This window comes from Xenopus tropicalis, chromosome 1, assembly GCF_000004195.4.
Source record: "Xenopus tropicalis strain Nigerian chromosome 1, UCB_Xtro_10.0, whole genome shotgun sequence".
Taxonomy (NCBI): Eukaryota; Metazoa; Chordata; class Amphibia; order Anura; family Pipidae; genus Xenopus; species Xenopus tropicalis.
Genome location: NC_030677.2, coordinates 39,748,959 through 39,762,638, shown reverse-complemented (window position 1 = coordinate 39,762,638; position 13,680 = coordinate 39,748,959). Strand labels below are relative to the sequence as shown.

Here is a 13,680-nt window from a genome sequence, read left to right as displayed (position 1 = left end):
AAACCGCAATGCTAACCACTTGGCCACCCCAATATATGAGGGGTTTCCAAATGTATATTTTACTAGACAGTAAAAAAAAGCTGGTTTATTCAAAGTATTGCTTTGTATTGAAGCTTTCTTATCTATTGACATGGCAACTTAATTACCAAACTGTCTCATTTATTAGACTTTGTGGTTGGGCATAATTGTCAATTAAAAATGCAATAGGTATGGGCATTTCTACCTATATTAAAGAAGTTTGTATGTTCTCATATTAAAAAAAAAATTCTAGGTCCAACAATGTTCCCTTTAAAGTTTCTAGTGAAGTAATATTTTCCTGTTTGTTTAACCACAGGTCTTCCGAGACAATATCACCTGATTCCAGATGGAGAGATTACCTGTATTAAAATCAATAGGGCAGATCTCAATGAAATCCTTGGAATTAGGATTGTTGGAGGCAATGAGACACCATTGACTCAAATCATTATACAGCACATTTATCAGGATGGTGTAATTGGTCGAGATGGGAGACTTCTTCCAGGAGACATGATATTAAAGGTAAAATGTCAACACATACAGGGAAACTAGGTCAGTGTTACACAGCTCTGGGTTTTAATGAGATCATGGGTTGGGGACTCCTTTTATTTATCCTGTTCCATATGATGGGATCCATCTTGTTTGGGTGAACAAGTTCACTAAAAACTTTGGTTTGTATATAGTTGTACAGGTATATATATCGCTTTTATATAGATATTTATATATGCATAAATGAGATGGGCAACCTAAAAGTGTTCAGATGTTATACTGTTATATGTTATAAGTTTTATGGTGGATACTGGGATCCATCACACGATTGCTAAGCCTCCCATACTTCCTCAAACAGTGAAGTGGCCAAATTCTAAAGAATTAGGGGCATCATTTCTCTGGATATGGGGTTAGTCAGGTGTTTGAATTCAGCTATCCTATTAATCCTTGAGTGCAATGCAACACTGTTATGTCATGAACACAATATCATGCAATATCATGTTCTTTCACTTGTAAATGAGCCATGTGCAGTTCCCTGAGACTGAGAACCATTAAATCAACTTAATACTTCATTGTGAATAAATATTTCACGCCTGGCTTTAACTAAATCCCCAGATATAAACATGACTGGATTTGGCGGACTCTCCTGGCAAGAACAGTGTTTGTGAAAATCTTAATAAGTCGCTGGCGAGTGAGGAGTCAGTGCCTAGGTCATAAATAGAATAATATCCACGTAGCAAAGGGAGCTATGTGCAACTCTCTGACATTTTGGGTAATGTTACCTGGACAGCCCTGTTCAGGAGCAAGTTACAAGCTGCAAAGGGCACTAAGGCTCAGTTAATAACAATTAGAGGTTTTTTAATATGTATTATACAAAGGCTGATGGGTTGGACATCCTAGCAAGGCCAGTTTGTCCATCTGTATGACCACAGAATCTTGTTTCACAGCCTATAGGTTGTGCCCAACCCACAATGACTGTAAGGGAAATGGCATACGGGTTGATTCTGAGCATACTGTTACCCAAGCATTTTCCAGCTTGGTCAACAAACCACTTTGAATCTCCTTTACTAATGTAAGCATTTTTTAATGAATTTTCTAGCAATAGTTACCTGACCAGCTAACTGAGGTGATTCCCAAAGGCAGTGTTGGACTGGGATGTTTGGGGCCCACCAGGGCTGCCACCTCAGGGACTCCCCACCCCAGTCACTAACCCCTCCACCTGTCAGATCCACCAGCCTCCACATTGAATATGTTTCTGTGCCAACTTGCTCTACATTTTTACCCTAGTCCTATATCCCATTCATTCCATACCATCCTTTTGTGTGGCACTGCATTGTAGCCCTCAATTCCCAGCTACTGTATGTTCTCTCTCACTCTTACTGTGATGATTTGTTGCTGTTTCTCAAAAATCTCAGAGACCAAAATTGCTTCTTCACTTCCTGTGAATTTCTCACCATTAATGTGGGGGAGGGGAAGCAAATTACCTAATATTTTCACAGGTTTTAAAAATACAAAATCATAATTATTTCATAACAGTGACTGTGGTATGGGTCACACTGGCAAGCGATCAACTTAAAAATATGAATGCATGAATTTCTTATGCGCCCTTTCATGTGGGAAACCCAAACAAAAAAGGCAAGCTTTAGGCACTGTTGTAAATTGGTTCTAATAAAGCAAAACAGGCTACAGGATATTTTTTTGTTATTTTAATCAATTGCTTGTGTTTCTTGTACTCTCTTTCCCTGATTATTAAATGTGAATAATTTTTAGTACTTTGATGAGAGTGATAATAAAAGAATTAGACATCTGAAATTCATTTCCAGGGATTTGTTTCATACAGAAATTGTGCCAAGGGGACACAGACTATGACACTCTCCATGCATGACATGCTTAATGCCATTATTACAGTTGTACTGCCTTATTAATAAAGGTTATAGAGTGGGAGCATATACAAAGAATTAATTTCAGGTCATAGGATTATTTAAATGCTTCTGTGAGTTGGCCGCTTTTAAAAACCAAAAATAAATTCAAAACCTTTCCCTGGAAATTTGTAATAATATCTGGACTGCATATAAAAAATAATATTCATTTCTGTGTCCCTTTACTGTCTTATATAATGTATCTGTTACTTATTAGGAATTAGTCCAATTGCTATTCTCTTCTTTCCTTAGCATGACAGGCATGACTGCAACTGTTTCCCTACTCCAGTTGTACAGTGCTATAAAACATTTTTATTGGTTCTTTATAAAAAGTTGGCACTTATGTTGATATTTTCATTTAACACTACCACCCAATGATTAGAAATAGTACTGGTGTTGTTCTAGAAATGCTTATGGGTAAATGGCTCAACCAAGGCAAGCAGGGTCTGCCTTGATTGGCAAGACACTGAGAGAAAATCCCTTGGGCCCAAGCCCTTGTGGATTGTCAGGCCCACTTACTGCCTGGGACTTAAAAGGGGGTTAAAGATTTGTGGTAGGAGAAGGTATGTGGCAAGTGGGGGTAGGGGCTTCAGCAGCTGGGGCGGGGGACTCCACAGCTGGGGTGGAGGGCTAGGGATACTAAGGGTAAGCAATATAGTAGATCCTGCTTATAGCTATTAATGTAAATATGCTGAGAAAACAACCTTTTCCCAAATCTGAATCTTGACATTATTATATTGGTTTTCTTTGGATTGTTTATTACTGTTTCCATGATGTAAGTTCAAAATGGCATGTCCTAAATCATACATTTGTTCACATCTGGTCATAGGAATGTTGGCTATATAAGACTAGATACGTCTGGCCCCAGTGATGACTTGATGTACAAAGTAAAACATGTATTAAGTTTTGTATCTGCTTTTCCCTTGCATGTGTATTTTCATGTATATTGTGTTACTCGTGCACCATGATGTATGGTAGTTCTCGTATCTGTATCTCTGTATCTTTGCGGTACTCACCAGACTCTTTCACTATTCACCAATTCCACTGTGAACAAGGAAGGCAATCACATTTATGTGAATGTGATCGTGCTGAATCCTAAATTTACAGTCATGTTAGGAAGCTTTGTTTCTGAAAAGAAATGTGTTCATTCTGTTTTACTAACTGAATAACAAAGACAATAAAGTAAGGTTAAAGTACTTGTGGATATGAGCACATTTGCTGACCTGATTATAATCACTCTGCTGTTGTCAGCAGTAACATATGGCTTCCTCCTCATGCCCCCCAATATTTCAGTGCCTCATTGCCCTCATTTAGCTTAGCATTTCTGGTACATTATGATACACTATAAGACCTACAATGCTACCCACCAAGTGCAATACTCACCCCACACTTTAGGGTTGATTCACTAAAGTGCGTTAAAATGTGCGCTATTTATAGCATGCGTTAAGAAATTTATCGCGTCTAATTTTTCACGTCTTAACGCACGATTCACTAAAAGTATATTTGCGTTAATTTAGACGCGATGCTGTGTGCATTATTTAAGTCGCGTGCTAATTTACGCGTGCATGCCATATTAGCCATACACGCCATTACGTTCGTAAAACTACATTTAACATATAACACATAAGGCCCTCTTAGGTCATTTCAGCCTTGCAGCTCTGGGGGTCCCGAATTGGATTCTGGCTTGGGCACTATCTGTATGTTCTCCCTGTGTCAGTATGGGTCTCTTCTTGGTACAGTGGTTTCCTCCCACGCTTCAAACACATACAGGCAGGTTAATTGACTCCTGATAAAATGTGTGGGAATGCCATAGAGACCTTCACTGGGGCATGTAAATATATTTATTTATTTCCTGTATTTATATAGCGCCACACATTTCTGCATTCACAACATTCCCTGCTACAGTGAAGCTTAAGGTGGCTGTGCACAATAAAATTTGCTCTTTTGGCAAGGTCACCAAACGAGTGGATCTTCTCCCTGATATGCCCAGCCAGAGGTGGGTGATATTAGGCTAACAGGGCCAAACTATCGAATTACAACGGCGGCATAGGCACTGTCAAACCTGCCCGATCGAAATCTGACCAGTTTTAGGACAGATATCAGTCGGGTAGGCCTGTCAGGGGTGCTCATACAGGAGCCAATTATTAACCTTCCTGTATATTTTGGAAGTGAGGGAGGAAATTGAAGTACCTGGAGGAAACCTGCTAAGACATAGGGCGAACATACAAACTCCTTGCAGATAGTCACTAAGCCAGAATCTAACTCAGAACCCAAGCACTGCCCCCCAGGCAGATGTGCTAGGTAATGCTGTATAATCTCTGTGCCAGCAATACATTTATCCAATGTATTTTCTTCAACTGTGGCCCCACACAGAAAATATGGTCTGAATAATGACCATTTGACTCCATGTATAACCAGCTTTAATCTTCTGAGACTATAGTTCTGTGGTAACAATCTAAAAAACCGAGCCAGAAATTGCAGCCCAACACTTGACCATAAGGAAAACTGACTATACGTTTTCCTTTTTCCAAATAAAATGCTTTAACTTTAACAATACAGTATCAGTTAAATGAGTGCATTCGTAACATTATACCATTGCTTCAACTAAGATTTGAAGGACACCTCATATAACCTACTTATTTGTACTGAGAAGAGAGTATTTCCCAACCCAGTTCCAGCTATCTGCAGGGATAGGCAATCCATCTTCTGAACGTCTCCTTAGCTGACACTGCTCCATTTAATTATTTAAGGAAGACTATGGGCATTGTGTAAATGTGGTGAAATAAAGCAGTGCAGATTGTAGATCTGTAGCATACACATTATTAATGTGCGCTGACTCCTCAGGTAGAACAGTGAAAATACAAGCCCTTGTGCATCCCACAGGACATGAGCTCAGCCAAGTAACATGAGTGCATGGGTCCTTTTATTCTTCTTTGCAATCTGTTTCCCATTTACTTAAGTTTTCAGCACAGAAATATAGCCTGTTTGTCAGCACAGTGATTTCTGCACTGCACGCTACAAATCCAAGCTTGGTGCACTACTACCCAACATACTTTTTGCATGACAAACTGCATTAGAATACAAAATGAAATTGATAGAGGTTTCCTGTAACAAATCATATTACTCATAGCACCTTTTCCCTTGAGTTTCTAGCTTTAAAAAATCTTTCTTTTATTCTTTTTCAAATATTAGACCTGCCCAACTGCATTTTTCAAAAAATAGGACCTCTCCAGATTTATTTTATTCCCATTGTCTAGACACATGGGCATATCATGATGGAGACTGTAAGTCAAAAAGACCTGGAAAGTGTTGAAGACCTCTGTACTAAATAGATAAAGTATTCCTTTAAAGGAAAACTATACCCCCAGAATGAATACTTTACCAACAGATACTTTGATAGGTCAGTTAGCATGATATAAACTATCTTACCCAACTGGAATATATATATATATATTCTGTAAATATTACCTTTTACATATTTTCTATTGAGCCACCATTTTGTGATGTGTTTGTGTGCTCCCTCAGAGATCACCTGACAGGAAATAATACAGCTCAGGAAGAAGTTTGGGAGTAAAAGACAAAATTCTGTCCATTAATTGGCTGATATGAACTAACATGCATGTGTGCCCTTGGTTTCTTTGTGTGCACCATGAATCATATGATCCCAGGGGATGGCCCTTAGTGCTTAAAATTATATTTTTCTATTTAGAATTATCCAGTGTTACATACAGTGGCTAGCAAAAGTATTCGGCCCCCTTGAACTTTTCCACATTTTGTCACATTACAGCCACAAACATGAATCAATTTTATTGGAATTCCACATGAAAGACCAATACAAAGTGGTGTACACGTGAGAAGTAAAACGAAAATTACACATGATTCCAAACATTTTTTACAAATAAATAACTGCAAAGTGGGGTGTGCGTAATTATTCAGCCCCCTGAGTCAATACTTTGTAGAACCCCTTTTTGCTGCAATTACAGCTGCCAGTCTTTTAGGGTATGTCTCTACCAGCTTTGCACATCTACAGACTGAAATCCTTGCCCATTCTTCTTTGCAAAACAGCTCCAGCTCAGTCAGATTAGATGGACAGCGTTTGTGAACAGCAGTTTTCAGATCTTGCCACAGATTCTCGATTGGATTTAGATCTGGACTTTGACTGGGCCATTCTAACACATGGATATGTTTTGTTTTAAACCATTCCATTGTTGCCCTGGCTTTATGTTTAGGGTCGTTGTCCTGCCGGAAGGTGAACCTCCGCCCCAGTCTCAAGTCTTTTGCAGACTCCAAGAGGTTTTCTTCCAAGATTGCCCTGTATTTGGCTCCATCCATCTTCCCATCAACTCTCCCTGTCCCTGCTGAAGAGAAGCACCCCCAGAGCATGATGCTGCCACCACCATATTTGACAGTGGGGATGGTGAGATCAGAGTGATGTGCAGTGTTAGTTTTCCACCACACATAGCGTTTTGCATTTTGGCCAAAAAGTTGCATTTTGGTTTCATCTGATCAGAGCACCTTCTTCCACATGTTTGCTGTGTCCCCCACATGGCTTGTGGCAAACTGCAAACGGGACTTCTTATGGTTTTCTGTTAACAATGGCTTTCTTCTTGCCACTTTTTCATAAAGGCCAACTTTGTGCAGTGCACGACTAAGCTGCTCGGATGAGTAGTGAAACGTCTTCAATGATTACTAAACAAGTCCAGTTGCTTCAAATTTATTTATACTAGATGCACGACTAATAGTTGTCCTATGGACAGATTCCCCCACCTGAGCTGTAGATCTCTGCAGCTCGTCCAGAGTCACCATGGGCCTCTTGGCTGCATTTCTCATCAGCGCTCTCCTTGTTCGGCCTGTGAGTTTAGGTGGACGGCCTTGTCTTGGTAGGTTTACAGTTGTGCCATACTCCTTCCATTTCTGAATGATCGCTTGAACAGTGCTCCGTGGGATGTTCAAGGCTTTGGAAATCTTTTTGTAGCCTAAGCCTGATTTAAATTTCTCAATAACTTTATCCCTGACCTGTCTGGTGTGTTCTTTGGACTTCATGGTGTTGTTGCTCCCAATATTCTCTTAGACAACCTCTGAGGCCATCACAGAGCAGCTGTATTTGTACTGACATTAGATTACACACAGGTGCACTCTATTTAGTCATTAGCACTCATCAGGCAATGTCTATGGGCAACTGACTGCACTCAGACCAAAGGGGGCTGAATAATTACACACACCCCACTTTGCAGTTATTTATTTGTAAAAAATGTTTGGAATCATGTATGATTTTCATTCCACTTCTCACGTGTACACCACTTTGTATTGGTCTTTCATGTGGATTTCCAATAAAATTGATTCATGTTTGTGGGTGTAACGTGACAAAATGTGGAAAAGTTCAAGGGGCCGAATACTTTTGCAAGCCACTGTAGTACAGGTATGGGACCCGTTATCCAGAATGCTCGGGACCAAGGGTATTCCGGATAAGTGGTCTTTCCGTAATTTGGATCTCCATACCTTAAGTCTACTTAAAAAACAATAAAAGATTAATTAAACCCAATAGGATTATTTGCCTCCAATAAGGATTAATTATATCTTAGTTGGGATCAATTACAAGGTACTGTTTTATTACTACAGAGAAAAAAGAAATCCGTTTTAAAATTCTGAATTATTTGATTAAAATGGAGTCTATGGGAGACGGGCTTTCCGTAATTCGGAGCTTTCTGGATAACGGGTTTCCGGATAAGGGATCCCATACCTGTACTAAAAAAGTATATTTTATGAAAATTGGGTTATTTAGAGGAAGCAGGGTTTTACATATGAGCTGTTTTATGTAATATATTTTTATAGAGACCTGTATTGTTTGGGGGGTATACTTATTCAAACATTTTCAGGCATACTAAGTAATGTAAACACATAAGGGAGGTTTCGGAAGTTCATTTATTCCTGATATACATAACACAAAGCCACCCAAAGCTGTGCTCCACTCCCCCCCCCACCCTTTTTGTAGAAATGGGCACAACAGTATAGAAATGTCCTAACACTATGGTAACCTAAAAGTGCCACATTTCCCCAAGTGGGCAAGCATCACCCATTTGCCTCTCATACTCTGTGAAACACACAAGAGAACTGAACAATGTCATCTTTAATAACATTTCATAGGGTCAGTCAGCTGGAAATCATTCATTGTCATCTCATAGCTCATCATTCAGCTTCCATTCTTTATATGCTCTCTGCCAGTGCTATCCTAATAATGCTTCCAAGTTCACATATTAACACGATAACAATGGTCTTCTATTTCCTTCATTCCAGTACTTTGTTTGCATCATGAGTTATTTCTAAAACATCCATATCTACAGTGAGCCATAACATATTTACCCATAGAATGAAACAGAGTATTTAATCCTAAGCATAAGTTTGAGCTTCTTAAGTTGATTAAATTGTGGCTATACAGTGCCTATAATTGGAACCTGGTGTAAAACCATTGATTAAGGAATATATGTTCTTCTAATTTTAAATTGTAAATGTAAATTTTAAATTGTAACTTTATAGAAGGACCATATACTGCACAGCTTCAACAAAATTGAATTGGGTAGGGGTTTGTAGTACCTAAATATGTTGTATTCTGTTACTGCAGTAATTATACCCACATAAATTGGTTAGTATTTAAAGAAAGAAAAATAATTTAATATTTTCCTTTACATTCTTTTGAACAGGTCAATGGCATTGATATAAGCAGTGTGCCTCACACATACGCCCTTTCCGTTCTCAGACAGCCTTCCAAAGTGCTAAGGCTTACAGTCCTCCGAGAACAGAGGTACAAGTGTCGAACCAATGGAGTCAACATGGAACAACACAGTCCACAAGATGACAGCATCCATGTTGTATTAAACAAAAGCAGCCATGATGTGCAGCTAGGAATAAAACTGGTCCGAAGAAGAGACGAGCCTGGAATATACATTTTTAATCTACTGGAAGGAGGCGTTGCTGCAAGAGATGGTTATTTGCAGGAAAATGATCGGGTTTTGTCAATTAATGGACATGATTTACGCAACGGGACACCTGAAATTGCAGCCCAGCTCATACAGGTGAGTAACTGTTATCCTATCACAGTGGCTCCCAAACTAGGGGGATGGCCATCCTACAGGGGTTGGAGCAGTGGCATGTGGGGCTCAGCCTGAAGGCAAGTTTGGGGGAGAATTTGGGAGGATGTTTATATATTCTCCTAGATATACTTGAAAGTCTAACTTGGAGGTCAGTTGGGGTGAGATTTGTGATCAGTATGTATTTGCTGTCCCAGATATTTTTGAACCTATAAATGATAAACCAATATTTTCCTGTATCTGTGCTCATTTCATGAGCTTAGGGTGGGCCTGACCAAAGGTTCAACCATTAAGAGAGTCCTTGACCAAAGGCTGGACTTTCAACTGGGACTTGAACTGAAACCTTTGATAACTACTACCCTACTGCATAAAGCTAATATTATGCTTACGATATAGGTTATAAGCAAAGCTACACCAAAAAAGTAATATAATAGGAAAAAAACTTGCAGGCTTACATGCTCTATAATGCATTATCATGACATCTCGTGCATAACTAGCACTTGGAGCTGATTAATACATTTCAGATTTCTGTATTACCCCCTTCAGTGTCTAAGGAAAATGCATCGGATCAGGCACAATGTACATTATGGTAAATCCTTTCCAATATTTATGTGAGTTGAATTAATCCAAGTAAAACCAGACATTAATTTGCTTTGGTGTTCAACAAGAGTTTAATGTTTAACATAGCGTGGATTGTGGCTCAATGTAGTATACGTTCACTGTTACACGTAAGAAAATGATATGGATAAATATGAAATTGTAACCCCTGCTTGTAAAATAAGGATATTAGAAATTGATGAGCAGTTACAAAACATTCTAAAGGCTAGAAATTCCATGGATTCTGAGGTGTTTATAGCATTTGTTAGCATACCCAGTATTATTAATACTATACAATTCATAGCTAATCTTTCACTCTTCTGCCGGATTTTAGTTCAGATATGACTACTGCACTTGCTTATAATTGGCTGTTCTACCCGCTAAGAGGCAGTTAGATTGGGATACCCCAGTAGCTATGACTATGTGAAGGAAGAAAGACGTTTTCTACAAGGCCTTTGGCCTTGTGCCTTTATACAGTCATGGAACTCCTTGGTGACTAATTTTACAATAGAGGGCATTTTATTTCCTGTATAATCTACAGTTTGGTCATTTTCCTATGGGACCAAACTGCAAATTAAATTGGTACATTACTACTTCACATCATGCTGTTTATAACTTAAAGGGACAGCACATCTCACTGCTGCTCTCCTCGGGCAGCTATTCCTCCACCCTGTACCCCTTCCTCTCGCTCCTCCTGTCTCACTCCCTCTTTTTTTTTCTTGTCACGGAAAAAAATAGATTTTGTCGCAATTTATTGTATGAAAAAACCCCAACAAACCTGAATGCAAAAATACACCAGCTAAAACCTGTCAAGATCAGATGTTAATTTTTTAATTGGAAGATCTTTCTTTGCTTGTTTTGAAGCTGGCTTTTATGTGACAATACGAAAAAGTTGTGGTTTTCATGTGATAATTCAAATGAAATGAAAAGTTGCAGTTTTTCACAGTTTTTTCATTACTTTTTTCCTTCATACTACGTCAATTTTTTTTTTCTAAATGACATTTGTGGAAATGAGTTTAGTCATAGTTTAAAAAAAACTATAAAACCACCAAAATCCAGAATTTCAATAATTCCCCCTCTTTAGTGTAGATACCGAGAATGGATTTTTTTTATCTGTCTGTGTGCGCATATGAGGTAGTATTTTTATCCAAGTGTACAAAGAATATATGTGTATGTGTGTATATATACTAGTACTTGTGAGTTGCCATTGGGAAGGGATGCGATTACATCCAGCATGTTGAATTAGAATAGGAGGCAGCTACATTTGAACAGCTGTGTCTTTTTCAGTTTCTCCCACACAATAAAGGCTAATCTTGGGCTTGTCCAAGCTATAGGCTCCAGACTTCTTGATTAATTCGGGACACTTTAAACTTTCCAATTGCCAAGGAAAGGAAAGTAACAAAAAGCATTTGGATGAGTTCCTCAGACAAACACTCTGCTTTGCAATTATAAAATTCCTTCCCCCATGAAAGCTGTCCAGAGCCGGGGACATTATGCAGGACATGGGGGCCCTCTCCGTATCTATCACTGCCAGGCCGCCCATTCATTTTGCTCACAAATGACTCCAGCCCTCTCTGACAAGATGCCAAGAAGGAAGGCTGTAATTTGTTGAGCGCCACACCTGAAAGCCATTACACAGCTCATATGCTCGGTTATTTGCATAGTCACTAAGGTCACACAAGGGCCACTGAAAGTCAGGAGGCAATGGAGAAGTTTATGAAGGGCCCCAGTTTGACTGCAGGGTCTGTGTGTAACACGTCCGCCATACACATGTGTGCTGCTAGCTGGGAAAGAGGCACAGTCCAGAGATATAAAGAGGAATTGGATACACATGGTATGTTTATGAATAACAAAGAAAAACAATGTGACCACGGATTATTGTTTTTAACCTACACACTGAGGCGTGAATGAACATGGAGTGATTTAATGTGTATCCATTACCATTTTTCTTATTTTATAATGTGAGTGACAGATGAAATTGGAATAAAATATGGAGGGAAAAATATATATAAATATATAATATATATAAAATATATATGGAATATATCCATCCAAATAAACACATAAACAGAGGAGGGAGCACATTTGTGTCCATTAAAGTAAAACAGACCCCTTTCTGTGATGCATCTAGGACCAGGTGACTTGGGCACTGCCATGGGGGGGGGGGGGAAATCACTGTATACTTGGAGCCAGAGCAGCCTGAAAATACTCTCCAACTCCACACTAAGTGGTGCCATAGTCCCATAGAGAATAATGACCTCTGGTGCTCAGTATAGTGTCGGGGTCACTCTGGCTCCAAAAATATAGCAATTTCTTCTAAAACAAAATGCCGTCCCCAGAACACTTGGATCATGATCAAATTTGCTGTTTTGTAAAGTCACGAGTGTTCGGTACAAAGTGGAATCCATTGAAGTGCAGTTCGAAAGATTCCTTACAGCTGACAGTTGTTCTATATGAGAAACCATAGTAACAAACACAATACACCAAGGCTAACATAATAAGCAGGCATACATTTATTCACTGTATTGTATGAGGAAAACACTTCCATATACCCTTCAGTGCAGATTATGTTTCTATGTACAAAACAGAAGTTGAACACTGTATTGGATGATATAAAGACTTTATTCTAAAATAAATACTTGCCTCAATGGTGATTATTGCATTATAGTGCCACCTGTCATTTCTAGTATTTTTGTATTTGTATGACTGATATAAATTTCCATTAAGAAAATATATAAAGTACAGGTATAGGATCTGGTATCCAAAACCCATTATCCAGAAAGCTTCAAATTATGGGAAGGCCATCAACCATAGACTCCATTGGTTACTTTTTACTCTGTAATAATAAAACAGTACCTTTTACTTTATCCCAACTAAGATATAATTAATCCTTACTGGAGACTAAACAATCATATCAGGTTTTTAAATGTTTAAATGTTTTTTTTTCTTTTTTTAGTACACTTGGGGGCATATTTATTAAGCTGTGTGAAATGAATTAGCTGAATAAACGGTGTAAAAAGCTGTGTAAAATAAAAGGAGAAGTTTGCCATCTGAACGCCAGATTTTATGCCTGGTGATGTGTGGCGAATTTTCTCACCGTTATTTACACAGCATAATAAATATGCCCCTTAAGGTCTGGTGATCCAAATTAGAAAAAGACCCCTTTTTCGGAACACCCTAAGTCACGAGCATTCTGGATAACAGGTTTCATACCTGTATAAACACTTCAGGACAGAACCTTATATTTCAGCCTATACCTTATGGTTTAGGCACCTAAAATTTGTTTTGTTTGGTTTGGGTTCTAGACTTTATCAAAAGGTGAAGGTTTGGCACTTTATAGGATCTGGAATTTGCAAATAACAAGACCATGAAGTGGAAAAAAATAAGCAATTAGTCATATAACTATGGATTACATGAAAAGTGTCATCTGTAGGTGGGTTGAGATTGTTGGCCCCCAGCCATTAGTCAGCCAATGATAAGGTTCAAATGAGAACATGCATCTGTATTAGGCAGTTACCACATTCCAGCTTGTTCCATACATCGATAATGCTCTATATTTGTACCACAGTTATATG

General features: G+C 38.7%; 1 protein-coding gene across 3 annotated transcripts in view; it reads left to right on the top strand.

Annotated features, from left to right (window-relative positions):
- The window catches only part of lnx1 (ligand of numb-protein X 1), a 105,818-nt gene that overhangs the window by 48,198 nt on the left and 43,940 nt on the right, over window positions 1–13,680 (top strand). For all 3 annotated transcript variants that reach the window (XM_018095508.2, XM_031895405.1, XM_004911203.4), the window contains 2 exons: window positions 335–537; window positions 9,122–9,493. In XM_018095508.2, coding sequence (XP_017950997.2) covers window positions 335–537; window positions 9,122–9,493 — 575 coding nt within the window. The remainder of the gene's footprint in view (window positions 1–334; window positions 538–9,121; window positions 9,494–13,680) is intronic.